The 22,550-nt window shown below is 39.0% G+C and overlaps 1 protein-coding gene across 1 annotated transcript; it reads left to right on the forward strand.

The window, feature by feature from the left end:
• The first annotated feature begins 17,787 nt into the window (after positions 1 to 17,787).
• Positions 17,788 to 22,006, forward strand: LOC147613015 (uncharacterized). The gene is made up of 9 exons (XM_086782020.1): positions 17,788 to 18,840; positions 19,031 to 19,056; positions 19,178 to 19,208; positions 19,343 to 19,430; positions 19,545 to 19,690; positions 20,208 to 20,305; positions 20,412 to 20,602; positions 20,740 to 20,997; positions 21,126 to 22,006. Exons 1-9 carry the CDS (start codon positions 18,326 to 18,328, stop codon positions 21,495 to 21,497), a joined length of 1,725 nt encoding a protein of 574 aa, XP_086638146.1. The 5' UTR covers positions 17,788 to 18,325; the 3' UTR covers positions 21,498 to 22,006.
• Positions 22,007 to 22,550: the final 544 nt, after the last annotated feature.

A 22,550-nucleotide genomic window follows, 5' to 3' on the forward strand; every position in this document is an offset into this window, starting at 1 on the left:
GGGTAGAAACTGCTCAGGAGATAGTTAATCGGACACTTCAGTGTTTCTATTGTTTCACAAGGTGGCAGACTACACAGTTTGGAATACTTCCATGCCCATAGTCATTAACACCTTGCGACCAATGTGTGAACATTGTGGCATTGATCACAATGTTCCAAGATTGCCCAAGACGAGTTGCTTCAATGCAACTTGTCTCACAAAATACAACTCTTAACATCTTAAGTGTACAAAATGGGCAATTGGCCTCACGGTTCCCTTGAATGTGCTTACACGCTTACACGCTTACAAGCCAAGGCACAACAAAAAGTCCAAAAGAGTGTAAAATATAATATCTCAACATGGGTAGAAGAACATGCTTTAAAACAAAACCCAAAAGAGAAAACAAAACCTTCTAAACCCAAGAAAAACAAAGGACAACAAACTATCGAAACCAAGGTCAAATTAAAAGACAAGGAAAAGGAGTACACGACATAAACCCAAAAAGGGACATAAACACGACATAGCCAAAAGCTATACATGATGCAAAAGCATCCACATCAAAGACCGCCACACAAACCTCAACACCCATACGTGCAACACAGGATACAAAAACCCAAAAGAAAATTCGATCCCGTCGCATAGGTAAACATAGTGAAAAACTGACAAACCAAAGGAAGTCAAAGAATGAAACAAATTCTAGTACATCAGTAAGTGAGGATAAGATAAGTTCTTACTCTTCGCCTAGTGCATCACATAGACCAATCAAGAAACTAGATCCCACCCAACCACCCCAAATGGATAATAATGATCACATGATATATGCAGAATGTAACAAACAAGCTCAAGAGTGCATGCTTAGCATGGTTGAATGTCTTACAGAGTCACCGGTTGTGATTGAGCCTCATAATGCCAAAAATAAAACAGCAACCAAGATACAAAACCTAGAGAAGTACCGCTTTCCCTTTCAAGAGGAAGACGTACTCTATATAGAAGAGTCATTTGAGATAGACTATACGAACTATAGGCTTGAGAAAGCACGTACGGAATTTGATAATTCCCTTACAAGATTAAAACAGTCTCTCAAAACCTCATACGGAGGAATGATCTTCTCTCATGATAAAGCCAGAATCATATCAACACTTGCACCTTTAATGGCTCAACCTGAGTTATACAAGGACATATCAAACTACATAAAACAGGATTGTCAGGATTCGCAAGTTTCCAAACAGCCCTCATTAAGAATTGTCGGAGCGCCAAGTGTGCCATTGTATGCATTGGGTACTTTTGAAAAAGTTGAGAACCAAATAGAGGATGAAAGTGAATCGGAATATGAAACAAACACAGGATCTGAAGTTGAAACACTAACTAAAACAACCATGGTTCCTTTAGAAGATTCTATCATGATATGGTTGGATTTCCCTATAGGAAATGATGTTCAGCGCAAGCGCGCATTGATTAGCCCTCGAGCAAGTCATAACATCATGACAACAGACACTTGGGTGTCATTGGGACAACCTAAACTCACCCCGATGACACTTGGGTGTCATTGGGACAACCTAAACTCACCCCGACAAGCAATAGTCTTGCAAAAGGAACCAATGAACAAAACATTGAAGTTCCAGGTTACTTTAGATACACTGCTCGATGGCAATTTGGAATTTACATTCCACGTCACCCTAAATCCCCTTGAGTATGATGTCATCATTAGTGGACCTTGGATAAGTGAATTGTTATATTCACTAGATGAATCCATGCAAATAGTCACCTTGAACACTCCTTCTCAAAAGCACTGTACAATTGCTATTATTAGGAGGAAGAGGCGGAACTTCCAACATATTTTATTGAAAAGATCCCTAGGATTTTAGTTGGATTGGAAATTTCAAATGAAATCATCACAGTTCAAGCACAGCTTTATCCAAAACGAGAACACAATCTCATGACCCTCGAGCTATGGGATTTGTTAGGTCAACCAACACTCACGGCACATCCTAAAAGGATTACCTTTACACAAGAATTGACCGTGCCATGTCTGGGGTACTTTGAACATACAATGTATATTGACACTAACCCCCTCACTTGCAAGTTTTTGTGGTTATGTGTTGGAAGAAGCAGATTTGATCTTGGGGCATAAATGGACTGTTGCTGCGCCCAAGCACCACTGTGCTTTGCTAGTGATAGAGTCATCATGATGGTCAACGACAAGAAATTGACAATACCATACTGCAAGGAAGAGGATCCAAATTTAATGGATATCTATGATGCTGAACGCAAAAGGATACAAGCCTCTTCCACAAAAGCCCCTTTACACAATGACCTACCATCTGCATCAACAACCAACTTCGATAAAGCCTCTACTCCATCAACCCCATCCTCACCTACGAAGTTCGATGCCAAAACCTCGCAATCACCAGCTATTCCTAAAGAACTTCCCAGAGCCCACCAACCATCTAACTCTAACAAAGAACTCAAAGGAAAGGCCCCGGATCCTATGCATCTTCATCGACAAACCTCACCAAAGGAGACAACCACATGCTCAAAGGCCTTGTCATCGAAAACCACTCCACAAGAGATTCTAACCTCATCATTAACAATGCCAATGAGTCTCAAACCTGCAGCCTCAGTGCCAACCAAAGTCAAGGAGGGCCACAAACCTTCCATATCACCCCAAAAGAAAACTCCACCATGACAACCACGATCAAGATATCTTAATAGTATCAAAATATGGGTGGAAAAGCAGCTACTTGTAGCTCAAGGCTACTTTGAAGGTGCCAATTAAATTTGGGTGCCTCAACAGTCAAAACCTCTTCCTCAACGCAACACTCGAAAGCAAAAGAAGAACAAGAGTACTCCACAACACCGTCCACAAAAGCCTTTGTGAGTTCCTCACAAAGAACTCCACCAATGCAACAAGTGTGGGTACCAAAAACATTGCTGCAAGCACAAGGGTACTACCAAAGAAATACCAAAGCTTGGGTCCCCAAGCGCATCACAAAGTCCCTAAGCTCACAAAAAGAAGGAAGCCTCAACACCCAGCACATCGGCAACCAAATTACAGTGTTCATCAAAGATGGGTGCCTGTGCATGTACTTTAACAACAAGGATACTATGATGGTAAGTCCATCATATGGTTGCCAAAATCGAACAAAGTGAAGAAAACCTCACCACCGACTTCAACCCCAACAACTTCACCTATAGTTCGACAAGAATGGAGGCCCAAGAAACAGCAAGGAAATCCCTCAACCACTCTTGTGCATCCAACAACACAAGAGCTTGTCTGTTCAAGCAAACAATCAGCAGTCTTCCCTACTGCCTTGACATCATTTCAGCAACAAATTTAAGATCAAATACGGAGACTTAAGAGCACATCAAGAACAAAATAACAATGCTCTTGTCACCCCTCTGGAAATGATAAATGATCCATCCTAAGCACGTGCAAACACAGTTGTAAAGTCACGGCCCATGTCAGTCTCTGTAACTTCACGTCATGACTTTCATGTCTGCACTTTCACGTCTGTAACTTCACGTCATGACTTTCACGTCCAAGTGCAAACACAGTTGTAAAGTCACGGCCCGTGTCAGTCTCTGCAACTTCACGTCATGACTTTCATGTCTGTAACTTCACGTCATGACTTTCACGTCTGTAACTTCACGTCATGACTTTCATGTTTGTACTTTCATGTCTACAACTTCACGTCATGACTTTCACGTCTGCACTTTCACATCCTGACTTTCACGATGTCTACATTTTTACGTCATGACTTTCATGTCTGCACTTTCATGTCATGACTTTCACGTCTGCAACTTCACGTCTGCACTTTCACGTCTTAGATCTTCATGTCATGACTTTCATGTCTGTAGTTTCACGGCTGTACTTTCACGTCTGGTCTTTTACGCCTCAGTGTTTCATGTCCTAGCAGTTCACATTTGAAAATAAATAAATAAATAAATAAATAAATCAACATTTGCAAATTCAAGGAGTTCCATCTCAAGGCTTAAGAACCTGCACTTTCACGATTTAAGTCTCATCATGGATTAAGCCATATCACACAATAGCCACTATATATTTGTTAAGCTTATTGCTTACTATTCTTTTGGCTAAATTAATGTAGCAGCTGCTCCATGAGTATGAATCCATACTCATGCACTGGAGAACATTTGCACCAATGCCTCACCATTAACAACTTTTCTAGGTACATCTCTGATGGGGGGGCCATGGTGGGTGAAAGCCTGGTTAATGGTACAACCCATCGCTTGGAATTTTCCTTCAAATTATAAACCTCTCCAAACAATGCCACCATCTTCACAAATCAATGATCTTCAATCCTTAGTGACGTATCTATATTAGCCTCGCAAGTCGACGTAATTCCTTCAATCCTCACCAAACAAGTGGCTACTTCAACACAGAGCAGTTCAATATACGAGTCTATATGACTCAATTCTTGTACTTCATAAAAATCTGCTTCAAGAATTGAGTCTATATGACTCAATTCTTGTACTTCATGAAAATCTGCTTCTAAGAGCACTGAAATATACATAAAAATATAAAAAGCACATGGGTAGAAGAAGACAAGATCAGGTCCTACTCAACAACATTTAACAAGAATCCTGCCACACAAAGGGACATTATCACAAGCCAATTATTTCAAATGATGAATGTCGCTTCAATGAATCAAGTGAGGAACTGAGAATCACCATCTCGTTCTGATGATTAAGTCTACGTTCCTTCGGATCCTTCTCTCTCTTCTCTCCCATTATTAACATCTCTTAGTGTCCCCACTAACAAAAATCACATCTAACCTTGCTGATGATTGCCAAAAACAAAGTGAGCAAAAAAAATGACTCACAAATATAAAAATGCAATCATTCGATAACCCTCCACCCCGTTAGGAATTCCCAATACACCACTAACCTCTTCATTCATTAACTAGATTTTCTTATTCCTTCCGGAGGAACACAGACCATTGAACATCATTCAACATCAAAGCCATTGGCAAAGCTTGTTCATTCTTCCCACACAAAGGTCTTCAACGCGATCACGAGGACGCGATCGTCATCAGGAAGGGGGGAATGTTAATCCAATTCTAGGATTAACAAGAGCTACCACCATTATCTTACATCAAGGAGTCACGATAGATACACCAAAGGGTCATACATTCAAGATATCAAACAATAGTGTCCAAAGCTACAACTTGGATGGGCACCCGTAATGGTATGACAGAGTATTTATGGCAATCCCCGCTTCAAGAGTGTGTGGTAGCAGGTTAGGATGAAATCCTAAGTGATGTACTTCATGGATATATTATGGGAGTAGTCATTGTAATAGCATTAGGCCTCTTATGAGCCTAAAATGCCCAGCCGGCCATAGTTTAAGTGAGTGTGAACACTTATGGTGGCCATGTATATAAGTGATTTTCTCTCATAATACAATATACTCTCCCATTGTGCAATTGAGTCTGGCTCTTGCTAATCCTCTTGCTAATCTCTCTCCCTAATGCATGCTAGTGAGTGTGTGTGAGTGAAGTGAGGTGAGAGGAGGGACGAGGACCCGTAGTGCAATGCGACAGTGTGACAACGCTTGTGGGAGATGCGGTGGAATTGCTTCTCAAGGAGTTGTAGAGCTTAGAGACCTCGAGGGTTACGAGCTCGCCCATTGGAGTGATCCTCTCATGACAGTTGCTGTTCACTAGGTAAGCCCTTTTTGGATATGTTTCAAGGAGGGTTAGGGTGAGCCTTAACACACACACACACACACACACACATTCACTCATTCCCTCGCTCACTCACTCACAAAATTTCCCTTATTCATGTACATATAATTGTATGCATACACAAGGGAACACTATTTTGTTAACGAGATATTTTTATTAAACATACTTCTAATTGTGGGATTATATCTTGTGTTTGTGAATAATTTCAATGTAGGTCCCAAAAGATATTAAATGTGTATTCAGAGTCTCACAAACTTAAACGTATTTAAGATAGTTTATATACACACATAGTTGGGACATCAATATCCATAAAACTTAAGAAAAATCAATTGTGACTAATGTGGGAAAAAATGTGAAGAAGCAACTTGTAAGTCACATGCTGGTTGGGTTTGTGGTATTAGGCGATACATTTGTGATGTTAGTAGGTTAGAAGATGTGTGTATTTAAAATCGTACAAGTCTACTTTTAATAACATATTGAGTGCTACACGAATTATTAACATGAACTTTTATTAATGAATTAGAACAAGCACTAAAACATTGTTTTAACTCGCACATATTCCCTTGAGTAAGCATGTAACATAACACTCTAGATATTCTCTTAATGATCTAACATTACATAAAAGGATTTCATTAAAAAAATAAAAATGGAAGAGATATTTTTGAAGTGTTTTTATTTTCTCGAATGTCCATGTAGTCCTTATTATACCTTGAATCTTTAAAGATTTCAAGAGCTTATGAAACATGCTTTTTATTAACACAAAATCATTATGCTAGGTTCGTGACATTTGTGACATATTTTCTCATTATGCTACTTCATTATCTTGGTTATTGACTCTAAGATTGTGTTAAAACTAAACATTGAATAGATTGTGTCCAAGTAGGGTGCTTTTTATTAACACAAAATCATTATGCTAGGTTCATAACTTCATTATGCTAGGTTCATGACATTTGTGACATATTTTCTCATTACGCTACTTCATTATCTTGGTTATTGACTCTAAGATTATGTTAAAACTAAACATTGAATAGATTGTGTCCAAGTAGGGTCAAGTTAAGCATCCTTTGTCAACGGAAGGTAACTTATGATGATTTAAATCAATCAAAATCAAGATTTAATTACCTTCAATATTATTGTGCATGATGCCCATTTGAGCATCAATATCAAATAACACAAGTTGGATAATCATTATCTAATAATGCAAGTTGGACAATCATTTTCACAACATAAGCATCACGTAGGTGGCAATGAATTAGAACAAGCACTCAAACATTGTTTTAACTCTCATATATTCCCTTGAGTAAGCATGTAACATAACACTCTAGATATTCGCTTAATGATCTAACACTACGTAAAAGGATTTCAAGAAAAATGAAAATAAAAGAGAGCTTTTTGAAGTGTTTTTTATTTTCTCAAATGTCCACGTAGGCCCACCTTGAATCTTTCGGTATTTCAAGAGCTCGTGAAACATGCTTTTTCTAAACACGTCATTTGTGACATATTGTCTCATTATGCTAGGTTCATAACTTCAGTATCTCGGTTGATGGCTCTAAGATCATGTTAAACTTAAAAATTGAATAGATTGCGTTTAAGTAGGGTTAAGTTAAGCATTCTTTATTAATAGATTGTGTTTAAGTAGGGTTAAGTTAAGCATTCTTTATCAAGAGAAGGTAACTCATGATGATTTAAATCAATCAAAATCAAGATTTAATCACCTTTAATATTATTGTGCATGATGCCCATTTCAACAGCATTATAAAATAATGCAAGTTGGTCAATCATTTAGTTTATTTAATAATGCAAGTTGAACAATCATGTTCACAATAAAAGCACCATGTAGGTGGTTATTTAGACTTTGTAAGAAGTTTAAGGTTATGTTATAATTTGCATGTTTGGTTATTCATTATCACATGAAAATCATGGATGTGGTTATTCGAACTTTGTAAGAAGTTTGAGGTTGGCTTATAGCTCCCATGTTGTCATCATATATAGTTGATTGTTCATGGAGGTTGAGCCATGGAAGCTAAAGCATATTGAATGAAATTAAGAGAAGCCCTATTAAATGTTTTCGTGTCCAAATTTTTTAGAAGCCTCATGTTCAGAATGTGTTTCTAGCAGGTGGGCAACTTTTAGGAAAGTGTATCATAGGGATTTTGGGCACCTCCTCTTCTCTCACTATTGGTTGTGGAAATGTGGGGGAAATGTTAATACTTATGGGCTCACATGCACATGTACAATTTGATTTGAAGTTTCATAGGGTATAGATTTGGCATAATTTTTTTGATCGTTATAGATTCTTAGGGAATAATATGGACGTCCAAAATGCACCGAAACATGCATCATCAAAACAAGGCCCGTGGGCCAAGACTCGAATTCAATTCGAAACCCTTCTTGAGACATTTTACCCTTCAAAAGAGAAGCTTGATTTTGAAAAATCTTTTAGTGTGCCCTTGTTTGATACAATGAAAGAGTTTCTCTTCATACTCTTCTCGAGCTTCGTTCTCACAGAGCGAGAATCTCTTCGACTTCAATCCGTGATTGCTGAGCTCAAGCTATTTTGGAGCTAACTAATCTTAAGAATGCCATCCAGGAGTTGAGTTAAGCTTCTCGAAAAGGCCTGCTGTATCTAACATGTTTGTCTTTTGAATAATACAAAATATCTCTCGTTTCGATTTTTTTTATTTAAAGATACAAGGAAAAAGATTTTGAGTAATATTTTACCCTTGAGATGATAGAAAAAATAGGGTCAAGGTTCAACCTCCAAAAATAGGGTAACAAGAAAGGGACAAGTAAACTATCCAACATTTCCAAGGGGTGTGAGCCGTGCAAGATTTAAATGTGCTCAATTTGTAAGTACTTGATTTTAATCAAAGGACTTTGGATTGCTTAAGGTCCGGTCCCAGCTGCCGACCATACCGTATAACCGTAAGTCCTCCCGAGGGGAAGCGTGCCGTGCATGCGCAGTCGATTTAATCAAAGGATGTAAGGATGGGCGATTGATTTAAGGATATGCGATTGATTAAGGTCCGAGATGCAAAATCGCCGTAAGTCCTTCCGAAAATGAGGTGATGGGCGGCAGGCGCTGATGGGAAGAGGTGGTGTTCACTGTTAGTAGTTAACCTGGCCGTGCCGTGCTCCACTTAGGATTATTAATAATAATTATTAAATTGAATTCAACGGAGCCTCGGCCTTAATGAGTCTCGTATCTTGCGTCGGGCAGCCCGCCTAGTTTTCACACCGCCTCTTGTGCCCACGCTTCCTTGGCCACATTACTTGTTCCGGAAACCCTTTAAAAAAAAAAACATACACGTTTTCTCCTCATCTTCTACCACTCCACAAATTTTTATTTTTTTTGAGAACATTTATGCTCTCCTCTCTTTTGATCTAATTACAGTCATCACATATTTAGTAACAAAAAACACACTCTTCATTTAACTTTAACTCTCTTCATTTCAACTTCATTTCATGTTGTTAATCCCCCTTCCTCTTGGTCACTGGGTTGGTGGGCCGTTGTGCCCACCTTCCTCCTACCCTGATGTTCTTATCCACATTAGTAAAACTTTCTCTTAGGATTCATGCTTCGTTTAACAAGTTTGTCAAGGATGCATCCTCGTGTGCCTCGTTGATTTTATATCAATCCATAAAGTCCCATGTACTGTGTAATATGCTTATCTCATCATGGTACTAAAGCCATTTGTATTTTACTACTCCCACCAAGTAGAATGCCTCTCAACTCAACATCTATGAATATCTCTAAGCAAGTCCAAGAACAAGTCGGAATAATTTTTTTTTTCATCACTTTTAAGATTTTGAAAAAGCTTGAGTTTAACCTACTACTTGTATTAGTATTGGTGTTGTGCATAAGGATGCCTTTTTTGCTGTTTACTAGACATCTTTTAACGAAGTGCAAATCTTCCTTTTTAGGGTACCAAGGTACTTTTAGAAAAGAATCACGAACCAAAATTTAAGATCACATGACACCATTCATACTTCTGTGATGAAAGAAAAATAGAGTATGTGAAAAAAAAACTATATCATGCAATCATAAACTAAATAGATGGCAAATGGTACATCATGTTACTAAACACATGCACATGAAATGTTTTACCTAATAAAACACTTTTAAACGCATATAGATCTCTCTCTCTCTCTCTCTCTCTCTCTCTCTCTCTCTCTCTCTCTCTCTCTCTCTCTCTCTCTCTCTCTCTCTCTCTCTCTCTCTCTCTCTCTCTTTGCCCCATAAACTATTTAAAAAAGTTGATTTGTTTGAGACTCGACTTGATCTTTTCCATTTAGAAAGTAATGGGACGGTTAGAAGAGCTTAATAAACTATTACGTTAAATCCATAAACATTGGGCTTAGGATAATTTCACCAAGGCAATTGAAAAGTTTTAAAATAAGTGTGCTTACGAAAATTTTATGGAAAATCCATATTTTCTCTTTTCAATGAATGTGATGGATGTAGGTGTCACTAAGTCCCAGTGCAATTATAGTAAGTGTTTTCTCATTCTTACTAAAACATATGACCTTTTCATATCTGGTAGACTTTTTGATCTTCTTCTTTGACTTGATATACTTCACATTAGATGACTCATAAGAAGAAGGCATCTTTAATTATCATTGATTAGCCCAAACATCTAAGACTAATCCCTAATTAATCAAATAGCTGATTGTTTTGAGAGTTTGATGACCCTCCTCAAATCCAAATTCAAAAAGCTTCAAGAGGGTGTTAGATCAGTGTATTTACTTATGATTTAAACCCTTGACCTTTCCATTAAACATGATAATTAAGCTTTAATATTTGCTTTACCAAAAAAGAATTTGCTTTACCAAAAACAATTCATTTTCTAGTGCCCAAGTCTAAATTGGCTGTTGTAGACCGATTTTTAAATTTATGACACCATGAGCATGTTTACTACCTTTGAAAACCACTAAGGATGAGTTGAATTAAATATCTTTGTGTTGTAGTTCCTCCTTTTGGGTTTTCCCCCAAACTTTATGGCAATTAATGAATTGGGAATGGTGGGTTGTTGCATTCCCATTAAAGCTATAGCCATGTGCTCCTCTGATCTAGGAAGTCCTCCAAGTTGAAGCTTGGGAAATTATGGTGGTGTGTTTGAGGACCAATCATAGCTTTAATCATTGGGGGTTGTGGAGAGATGGTCAAATGACCTAAGTGATGAAAATGAGGATTAAGGAACTGATCAAGATTAAGCCAAACTAATTAAAGAGGTTGTTGTTGTTGTGAGCATAATGGTTGTGGATCAGTGCTTTGATGAAAATGAGGATTAAGCACTAGTCAAGAATAAGCCAAACTGATTAAAGAGGTTGTTGTGAGCATAATGGCTGTGGATTAGTGCTTTGATATACCATGTTGGAATCATGGTGGCTTGAATAAAGTGATTAGGCACATGGTTTGAGCATGATGACAAGCTAGATAAATGATTAAGCTGAGATTAAGTAAACAATAAGCATAAGAATAGTTAGGATATGAGAAAGTGAGAGTGTTCTCTTCCATTAGATGTGAGTCTTCAAATAGGCATGAGTACACAAGATTAAGAGTGGGATTAAGAGTTAATCCTATCCTAGAATCTCTTAACCCCATCTACCTTGATTTGAGCACCATCAAAATGAGCACATTTGCGTAGATTTGAGTGCATAGAAGATCTCCTCTCCACTAGACATCCATGAGTTTCCCTTGCTAAAGTGGAGGGCTAATATGACCATATTACAACTTGGTAAGATATGCTTTTGACTTTAGAACCATATGCCCTTAGCCCCAACGTCACATACATGGATATTTTAATGTATGTTTCAACAAAGATGGTATGATGGTAATACATTCAACAAAGATGGTTCTTTCAAGCACATTGTGATTACAAGCCATTCTTCCATGGACAATCTTGATGTATTTTGCATGCTAGAGAAAAGACCCACACCACTAGTCGGTTTGTAGTGTATTTTGCTTGAGTGAAATTCAAAAATCAATGGTTGAAATTTGGGAGTGCCTTTTCTTATAAATGACAATTGGTATCATCATTGTTATAATTTCGATAAATTTTTACTTTTTTGAAGAAGAACCCCACTTACATTTAATCATTATCTTTATTTTGATTGGTTGGAACAAATATTTTTCTTCAAACACTGACCCCCACACCAAAAATATCACAACAAATATTTTTTTCAAACATTGATCCCCACAGCAAAAGTATCATGCAACAAATCCATGAAGTAATTATATCATGGACAAAAGAAAAAACAAACTACCCAAATAAAATCAGCAAATGAAGTAATTATATCTTAGACAAAATACAAACAAACTAGGTAAATAAAATCACCAAGTGAGAGAGAGAGAGAAAGAGAGAGAGGGACATGGGTCTGTATGGTATGAGCCTTCAAAATGTTTGGAGACAATGCCCCAATAGTTGAGCTTCAAATAAAGTGTTGATTAGAGCAGTCTTGTATGCATCTTCCTCTCAGACTTTGTGTTGGCCAAATCTTGGAAAGAGTTTTCCAAAGGCAACCCTTTCTTTGGGCTAGTAAGGGGGGACCCACCAAAGGCCATTAGCAAAATTTCTGGTAACATTATAAAATTTGAACAAAAAAGACTGCTTTTTCAAAGAGTTTCTTGGTGGCCTTCTAAAGACAACCCTCTCTTTAGGCTAGTAAGGGGACACCCACCAAAGGCCTTAGCAGACCTAATGTTATAAAATTTGAACCAAAAATACCAAAAATCGATATGATATTTTATGAGAAATATGATTGTGGCTATAGTTAATTTGTGTGATTCATTTTCTACTTCTTACAACTGCAATAACATTCGTGTTGGCTTCTTAATTGCAACAATTGGATCACCGAGAACGGTTGGGAAATGATTTGCAACATGCTTGTGATCTTAATCAATAAAGTTTTAGCTTCATTTTGGTATTCATCAACACCAATTTTATGGTTTCATTTTGGTATTCATCAACACCAGATTTTTTGATAACCCCCCGCCTTAAAGCCTAAAGGTAGTTGGGCAATGTTGCTCACCACACTTGTAACCAATTAGATCATTAACTAGAAGAATTTAGCTCAAGGTAAAGGAGAGGAATCTAAACACATTCTCAAAATTACTTAAATGGGAAAACATATATCCATGACTTTTAACCCTTTATAACATAGCTCTTGCACAGTTTCAAAGAGATTTTGGGTAGGCCTACAATTTTCTTATTTCCAAACTACAACATTGTAGTATATTGTAGAGTGTTTTTTTAATTGTCATGTCATTTACCAAGTGGAATTGATGGAGACATCATGGGGGAAATCTTTATATTAGAAAAACAATGGAATCTTAGATTACATATTTGTGAAAATGAGATCTATTGAGGATGGCATCTAGTTTATATTCTTCCTTCTAACTTACATGTATACTTGTGGTCAAAAGCACATCATACTTTCAATAACTTATAATGCTACCACCTAGCCTAGAACATGAGGCTAGTGAGTTATGATAAAGCAAAGGAGATTAACAATCTATTACCTCTTATGCATTGGCCTCACCACATAGATATAGTAGCTTTCATCTAAAATGGAAGAATTAATGACAATCTATACACCTATGTTGACAAATGGACATAATGAGAATTAAGGAGGTTATCATAACTCACTAGCCTAGAACATGAAGCTAGTGAGTTATGATAAACCAAAGGAGATTAACAATCTATTACCTCTTATGCATTGGCCTCACCACATAGATATGGTAGCTTTCATCTAAAATGGAAGAATTAATGACAATCTATACACCTATGTTGACAAATGGACATAATGAGAATTAAGGAGGTTAAACCTACATAAATTATGGGATTTGGATAGCAACTCTTGCCATGGTCTATTTTCATTCTTTCTCCACATTGTACTCCATGTGTGGATATTATAGCCTCCACATGGAATAGAAGCTTCCTTAGTAGTTATGTAGGACACAAAGACTTATATTGCAACGGATTGGTCCTCACTGTGCTTAGGGCACTACTTATATTATTTGGGTTGTATGAGAAAAGGACTAGACCCATGTCCTTAGTGATGACTTGCAAGTAACAAATTCCTTTTTCAAATCCATTTATTTGTGAGGGGGAAATGGCCTCCTAAATTCTTGTAAATAGAGAAGGAAATGTAGCCACCTTGACCAAGTGATTGTATGAGAAATGGGTTAAACCCATGTACTTAGTGTGATGACCTACAAGTGATTGTACGAGAAAAGGGTTAAACCCATGTACTTAGTGATGGCCTACAAGTCACGATTTCATTTTTCAAATCCATTTCTTTGTGAGGGGGAAAAGGGCTTCGAAATTGAGAAGGTAATGATTTCTTTGTTATAAATTGTTTCCAAGAATGCAAGGATTTGAATTGTATCCCTAGAGCTCATCTTTAGTGGTAGGGAGCTCATCTAAAACCATATACTCATTAGCGTCATATGCCTACATCTATGTTGTACTCCAATAAGCCACTATTTCATGGATTACACATTAGGGGGAATTTGGACTCAAATTGGGTCTTTTAAGGATTGCTTCCTATTCTCTCTCCGCAAAAATGGGCTCATGGTGAAATTTTTGCAAATCAACTCAGTGGAGTTTGTGGACATTTGGAATCTACTCTTTGAGATCTTTTTAATGATATATAGCATGATGGGTAATTTTGCATATTCAAGAAGTTTTAAATTTGATGATGACGTGGTACGATTACGTATCACATCATCACCAAATTTGGGACTTCTTGAATATGTAAAATTTCCCATCATGCTATATATCATTGGAAAGGTCTTGAAAAGTAATCGTACCATGTCATCACCAAATTTGGGGACTTCTTGAATATGCAAAATTGCCCATTATGCTATATATCATTAGAACACTTCTGAGTTGATTTGCAAAAATTTCACCAATGAGTCCATTTTTGCCGAGAGAATGTGTAGCAATCCTGAAAGAGCCCAATTTGAGTCCAAATTTTCCCTAATGTGCCGGTTATACCGATTCTCGTAAGAGGACTATACATTTTTGTCTCTACATGCTCTTACACCCAAGTGTTGGAAGGCACATCAAAGTTGTGGACCAATAATTTGTGCCTATTTGGAAATGTAGGCCAATAAATTAATGCCGATGTGGGTTTCTCTAGTGGTGGTGTAGGTCTTTTCTAGACATTAATACAATTTTAATTTATTCACATTTGCTCTAGAAAATTTGTAGACATCAATACAACTCCGATATATTATAAGGGCTAGTGATAGAGCAATGAACTCTATTTTATAGTGAATGCACCCCCCATCTTCATACTTGAGGCCTAAAAAAAAGCAAAAGTCAATGTCCTCCCCCATCTTCATACTGGAGGTCTAAAAAAAAAGCAAAAGTCAATGTCCTCCCCTTGACACCTACTCCATCCTGCACTTCCCTCGCTCGCCTTCCTTTTTTCCTCCCCCTTTTCCCTTATTGCATATAGGCAAATGAATCCTTAAATTATCCCATCCTCATGTAGACACATATTTCTTCCCATTACAACTAGTGGGCCTTTACGAGAGAGAGAGAGAGAGAGAGAGAGAGAGAGAGAGAGAGAGAGAGAGAGAGAGAGAGGAGGGGGGCGAACCGTAACTAGTCATCTATGTGCAAGTGCCTACATTAGACATCCTCCCAATTTGAGACAAAGAAGGAGAAGGGGGAGTGCAATCCTTCTACATGAGACGAGTTGCCTAAAAGCAAAGCTCTAATGATTCCTAAAGGGAGCTCAAAATGAATGTTGTACACAACATAGCTTTATGTGTGTGAGAAAGAGAGAGAGGTATTAACGTCAGTAGAATGCAACACAAGGGCATATACGACCAACAGTAGGACTTGAGCGAGAGAGGGAGAGAGAGGAAGGATAAATTGCAAATATATATATATATATATATATATAGAGAGAGAGAGAGAGAGAGAGAGAGAGGTCTCGCTCAAGGAAGGATGACCTCAGCTCTTGTCCATACTTACTAAATAAAGAAGCTTTCTGTCCAATCTCTTCTATTTTCGGCACACATAAATGATTAATGCTAAGCATAGCTTTGGTGGCACCAAACAAGATTAGACTTCAGAAATTAATTAGCCCAAAGGGCCTAATAACGGGATGGTAGAGGAGGAGCGTTACGAGGGGGGTTGACGTAAAAAGCTTAATAACGAGTTCCTACGGAGCGCGGTGGGAGTCCCATCGAGAGGATCGGCGGACGGATGGCAGGCGTCGAAGAGACAAGGGACGGCATGGATGAGACGATAAAATCATAAATAAAACACACCCTTCTTCGACTCCTCTCCTTTCACATGGGCTCCTAGGGCACACACCTCTTCCACCTCGTTCCAAGTCCCTAACCTTTCCCCTTAAATGGAGTGTCTTCTAATCCCTCTCCTCTGCACTAACTAATTGTTGGGACTTAGTTCCCCAGGAGGTACTATCTGTGAGAACCATGGTCATGGTAAGTTGATGCCACTATCATCACCAAGAGTGATCCTATGTACCCGTGATGTTGGATGTTTAAAAGCCTCTCTTTACACTATATGCTATTAACTAGGCAATGCTATATCTATCTATCTATCAATAAATAAATAAATAAACAAACCCCCCCAACAAATAGTTGCTTGTGAAAAAAACCGGCATGCACACATCAAAGGGAGGCACTGAATGTCACAGAGTCGGCAACTTCTCTCTTAATTGGTCATACTATCCCACCAATGCTCTTGGGACCCCCCCCCCCACACATACACACACACCCACCCACCCCACATACAATAAAAAACAATACAGAGTGCATGCACTATGGTAAGTTAGCCATCCTTGAAGACCATGCATGGATGTTATCAAGAAGAGTTTTTCAGTAATTATAGATATTTAAGTGAAGCTTCCTAATAAGAAGGAAAGAAAATAATTATTGAAAAAAAGAAAACTATCAAAAAAGAAGGAAAGAAAAGGATCATTTCTTGCTCTTTACCTAAGGTGGCAAAGAGATGTATGTAGCTCTCTCTCTCTCTCTCTCTCTCTTCACCTACTATGAGCTTAGGATCACCTCCGTCTCATTGCCACCTTAGGTAAAGAGCAAGAAAAGAATCATTTCTCGCTCTTTAACTAAGGTGGTAAAGATATATATATATATATATATATCTCCACATACTATGAACTTTGGATCACCTTAGTATCTTTACCACCTTCGATAAAGAGCAAGAAAAGGATCATTTCTCGCTCTTGACATGTTCTATGAACTTGGGATCACCTCCGTATCTTTACCACCTTAGGTAAAGAGCAAGAAAAGGATCATTTCTCGCTCGTTACCTAAGGTGGCAAAGAGATTTATGTATATATATATATATCTCGGATCAGATCATTTCTTGCTCTTTACATAAGGAGGTAAAGGGATGTATGTATCTTTGTCTCTCTCTCTGTGCACATACTATGTCTCTGTATCACCTAAGTTAGGTAAAGAGCAAGCCAACGATCATTTCTTGTTGCGCTTTACCTAAAGTGGTTAAGGGATATATTTGTATCTCTCTCTGGCTCTTCACCTCAAGAAGAAGGAAAGAAAAGAAATGATCATTACTCGCTCTTTTGCTCTTTACCAAAGGTGGTCAAGGGATAAATGTCTCTCTCTCTCTCTCTCTCTCTCTCCACCTCAAGAAGAAGGACAAAAGAAAAGATCATTTCGAGTTCTTTAATTGCTCTTTACCTAAGGTAGTAAAGGGATATATGTATCTCTCTCTCTCTCTCTCTCTCCACCTACAATGAGCTTAGGCAAAGTGTGAATGCATTTTTCTATGGTACATACTGAATGTCACATGACATTTAACCTTAGCGTTGAAACACTCGCCAACTTGCCCTTGAAGACCTCAGTTACTTTCCCCCCCACGTGTGTACGTTGGCTGTTCTCTGCCATCTTATATTGATTTTTTTAAAATTGTTTTTTTTGTTTTTTTTCTCCCTCTCTCTACAAAAGGAGACTCCCGTCAACCGCCGCTGTTATTTTGTTAAGATACCCTAGCACAAAATCTAACCCTTTGTCACCTTTATACACACATACACAGGCTCTCTCTCTCTCTCTCTCTCACACACACACACACACACACACACACAGGCACTGTCTCTTTCTACCAATATTCCATCTCAGCCCCATATCCTTGTTTGCACTTGCTTTACCCTCATTGCCTTGCCTCATCTCTGCTGCCTTCTTCGCCACAAAAGCTAGATCCTCTTCACAAAAGCAGCCCAATATTGCCCATCTCTCTCAACGCAAACGCTAGCTTGGATTTCAAGATAACCCATGATTAAGCAGGGACTAGTGTGGTAGCTAATCACAACATTAAGCCTTCTTCTCAGAAATTATCTTGTAAATTACCATAAATTCTCTCTCAAAGGTTCTCCTCAGTCACTTCTGGTGAACTGAAACCCGGCTGATCGCGGTGTGGGGGTAGATCATCAAGCAAGTTAATCAGAACAATGACCATAACCATGGCCGTAATCACAATCGTATCAATATTGTTGCTGATTATAGGCTGAGTACAGATGATTATAAGCTGGATTAAAAAGGGGACATCTGCTCCAACAATGAGAAAGCATTGTAATTGGAGTCATTAGGGAGTGTGATTAGCACTGAAGCAATGGCTTCTTTCTTTTATCATGATAACAAGGTTGAACACAAATACCCTGTTAGTAATCACGCGAAGGATTTTCTTCATTTCTACAATCATGGTGAGGCAAACAACATTAATGCAATGCAAAATGGGTACCAAGGCAGTATTGCAAACAGGGATCAAGTGGGCGAATCTAGGGTGGAACATGGTACCCATCAGGTGACAATAATGCAGCTGTTCCCATTGAGGCCTTGTAGTGATGATGGTGGTGACCCATCCCTTGTGTTCAGCAACAACATTATTAAAACTAGCGTTGAGTGTGTTAGTGCCTCCACTACCGTTTCTCCTATTAGGCCACCTTGGCTGAGCTTGTCTTCAGCCACCTCTCCACAAATGGCCCTCCCCACCATGAGTCCCATAAACCCCACTACCAACAGTGTCCACCATGTGAAGAAAAGCCGGCGTGGCCCTCGATCACGCAGCTCCGAGTACCGAGGGGTCACCTTCTACAGGAGAACAGGAAGATGGGAATCCCATATCTGGTAGCTAAATTCCACCTTAAGCCAATCTTGCCACCACAAAGATTAATTTCCATTTATGTTGATTTCTCATCATCATGCTATGGGTTGTGCTTGCTCCACCACAGAAATTAATTGCCATTTGTAGTGATTTCTCTTCATCATATGATTGTGTTAACCTGCCTTAAACCTTTGTATCCCTCTTGATGTGCAGGGACTCTGGCAAACAAATCTACCTTGGTAAGTCCAAGAAAACGCTGTTTTGATTTTGAAGAATGTTTTGTCCTTTGAACCTAGTGGAAGCTTTCATAGATCTCTGAAGTCGGTTCTCAGCATTGATTGATTGATCAATCATTTGCAGGTGGCTTTGACACAGCGCTTGATGCGGCAAGGTAGGCCTACCTAACAACTTCTAACGTCAAAACACACACACACACCTCATATTAGTACGGTCACCAACAAATGAGTGAGAAAAAGCAATATCAATATCAATTCACATGGATGTTGTATATATGGAATTAAGCAGGGCATATGATAGAGCAGCCATAAAGTTCAGAGGGTTAGATGCAGACATTAACTTCAACCTTAGCAACTATGAAGATGAGATTAAGCAGGTACGGCACAGAACAGCTTCTTCAAGCACCAACACATCAACACAATACATGTAGGGATTAGTGAAGATGTGTCAGAATGTCGAGAGAACTGCCTCACCATGTTGTCCTTTGCAGATGAGAACTCTGACGAAGGAGGAACTTGTGCACATTTTGCGGCGCCAAAGCACAGGATTGCCCCGTGGAAATTCAAGGTTGAGAGGTGTGACACCGCGCAATTGTGGAAGATGGGAGGCAATGATGGGCAAGTCTCTTAATAAAACGTATGCCACTCCTCACATATCTTCTTATGCTTTGTAGTGCAATCTGGGTAGTTATGCAACACCAAATACTGTGGTTTATCTACTGTGGCTAGTGTCAAAAATTATGATAAATGTGAAGGGTTTGTTAAAGTTGGAGGTACATGGACATGGTCATGCCATTGGTGATGATGAATACCGTTGCTTTCCCACTAGACAAATACCTTTTGATCATCAAGGTACATGCCATTACACATCTTTAGCCTGCAAGCATGAGAAGCAGTCATTTTGGAGATGCAACTATGCACATGTTTGGGATCGTTAGGTAGAGAATTGGAAGCTGCAGGGTTTGATTGGGATCTACATGTGCTAAGTCTTTTCAACAATACAGCTGAGTGCAATGATGAGACGCATGACTTTTCACTCTCATATGATGGGGTGCAAGTTTGCATGGAGTTGGATTTGGTGAACTAGTAATCATGCTATTTCCCTGACTAGATAGTCAATGACAGCATTCTTTTCCCTTTGTTTTGATTGACAGGGCATATGTTCAAGCTGCGATTCAATGCACTGGAAGGGAGGCAGTCACAAACTTTGATCCTAGTGTCTATCAACAGAAGCAGTCCACATGTGATGGCGGTGAGCCACACTTAGCCTGCCAACATCGCACACGGATTTCTTATCCCTAAAAGCTATTTTATGTGCTATAGCATATGTTTACATGAAGCAGAAATGCCCTCTGCAGTGCCCGAGCAGAATCTGGAGCTGAGCCTTGGAACGCTTCTAAGCCTTGGAGGAAGCTTGCAATCTGAAGAAGCAAGTAACTTGGGGGAACATCATTCTTGGTATAACAACACCTCACCCCTTGGGCAGGGGTCAAAAAACACTGGGTCATCCAGGCCCCTTTTGCAACACGGGGTGAATTTTATGGGGCAGGTACCACTGTCCTTCTCATGTTTTTCATGACCCTTGAAGGCTAGCACACATTTCTGAATTGCATGCTATGCTGCAATTTTTCAGCATTGTCTGAGCAATGGTATTGAGTAGCCTAATCCTCTTATGTGGTGAAACAGACTGGAGATGGCAATCAGCATGTGGAGGGATCATACGATGGCTCAAGTCAGCTCCACAAACATGCATTTCAGGAAACGGGTAGTCCACGAATCGATACACATGGAAGACAGGTTTCGTCGATGCTGGGCCACCGAGGCTACATGCACTTTGAGGTAGAGAAAGCATCATTTACAGAAGATGTGAAAACACAGATTTCTACAAGCCAATTGAGTGTCAGTAGAACTGGTTTAGTCAATGAGACCAGCTCAAGTTTGAAGGTATTTGGATCTCCTAGAGTCCTGGCATAGAGTTGATGATTAGTGTACTTTTGCCTCCTTTATTACAATGGTTTTCAGAAGGGTTATGTGATTGATTAGCGACTAAATTGAGCCTGTTTTGGCTGCAGCTTTCTGGGCTCACAGAGACAATTAGTGAGGAGCAACAAGCAGTGAAGGGTTTGATGTTGTCATCAAGCCCAATGATGCTTCTTGATTCTACTCCTCCTCCTCTCGGAGCTGGTGGGTGGGCATGGCAAGTCCAGCAACTTTCACTAGCGGCTGCATCAGCTTTACCATCACCATCACCATCACCATCACTAATGCATGCAGCTGCAGCATCATCAGGATTCTCACCCCAACAAGGGTTCACATTCCCACAATGGCTCCACAAAACAGGACGCAGCGGCAGCTATCTCTCAACCAGTTCTAATCCTTCACTAATCAAGAGCCCAGTCTCAGATCTCTTTATATCTTCCCTGAATCAAAATCAAACAAGATGAAGTCGAGGAGTCCATCTTCCAGGTGTTGCCTCAGTGCCCCTGAAAGTTCTACAACCAGGGCAACACAACGAGTAAGGACCAGTGTGGAAACCAGTCTTTTTTGAGAGATTTTACAGAAGCCCCGACTCAAATTTCAAGGCCTACCCTAATCTTCAATTTTAAAGTCCCAAACTTGCCCATAAACTAAATTGATTTTCAAAAAGTAATTTAGTATATTGTATATTTATGTGTAAAATTTATTTATTTATTGACAATAGTGGCCTTTCATTTGTAACCCTATTTTCTAGGAGGGTTTTAAGGGCTTTGATGCCCTTGTAAGGCTTTAAATATCAGCACTGTGCTTGCCCCGTCGAGTCGTGATGCTTGCGGCTTGGTGATGACAGTGTGCTTGAAAGTTTGCTAGTTCAAAATTTTTGAATTGAGCCTCACATATGCATGTATCATGTGTGCGTGCAAGCTTGATTTTTGATGGGCACCCTTACCCTTCAAAATTGACGGGTTTGGTGAAATATAGCAAGTTTTTTTTTGGTATTTTAGTGTAATTTTTTATGGGTGTTTTAAGTATTGTACGACCAAAATGTTAAAAAGGGTGAGGCACCCGCCAAAAACCAAATATGCGTGTTTTGTCCTTTGGTAGGATGCCTACGCATGAAAGCACATGGATGTCAAAAGGCCTTAGTCCATGGATATAGACTCGAGTTGACAGTCATTGTTTTAATGGAAATTGAGCTACTTTAGAGACATTAAACTTATGCTTGTAATTGACAGTTATTGTTTTAATGGGAATTGAGTTACTTTGTATACTACATTAGTAGCAAAAAAAACAGTCTGTTTAAGCACACACCATTTTCGGCCATTGAAGCAGGCCTTTGGGATAAAGTTGTGCTCGCGGTGTTGGGAAAAAAAGTTGACATGTGGCTCAATAATCCCATATGCTTTCATGGTGTCAAAGTTGGAAGTATTTAAGGGTTTATTGATCTTCCTTTATGTAAAAGACATTGAGGAATGGGAGAAATTGTTTAGTCATAGCTCTGAGGTCTGAGGTCTGAGGTC

Source organism: Cibotium barometz, chromosome 44 (assembly GCF_041138505.1).
Source record: "Cibotium barometz isolate CiBa-2024 chromosome 44, ASM4113850v1, whole genome shotgun sequence".
Taxonomy (NCBI): Eukaryota; Viridiplantae; Streptophyta; class Polypodiopsida; order Cyatheales; family Cibotiaceae; genus Cibotium; species Cibotium barometz.

What these genes read in the sequence shown, in the direction of transcription:
- LOC147613015 (XM_086782020.1), top strand. Translation starts at nt 18,326, where the DNA reads ATGGCTTCTTTCTTTTATCATGATAACAAGGTTGAACACAAATACCCT. An exon ending in GGCAAGTCTCTTAATAAAAC is followed by an intron (nt 19,691 to 20,207) that starts GTATGCCACTCC and finishes TTTGATTGACAG; the next exon opens with GGCATATGTTCAAGCTGCGA. An exon ending in GCAGTCCACATGTGATGGCG is followed by an intron (nt 20,306 to 20,411) that starts GTGAGCCACACT and finishes TGCCCTCTGCAG; the next exon opens with TGCCCGAGCAGAATCTGGAG.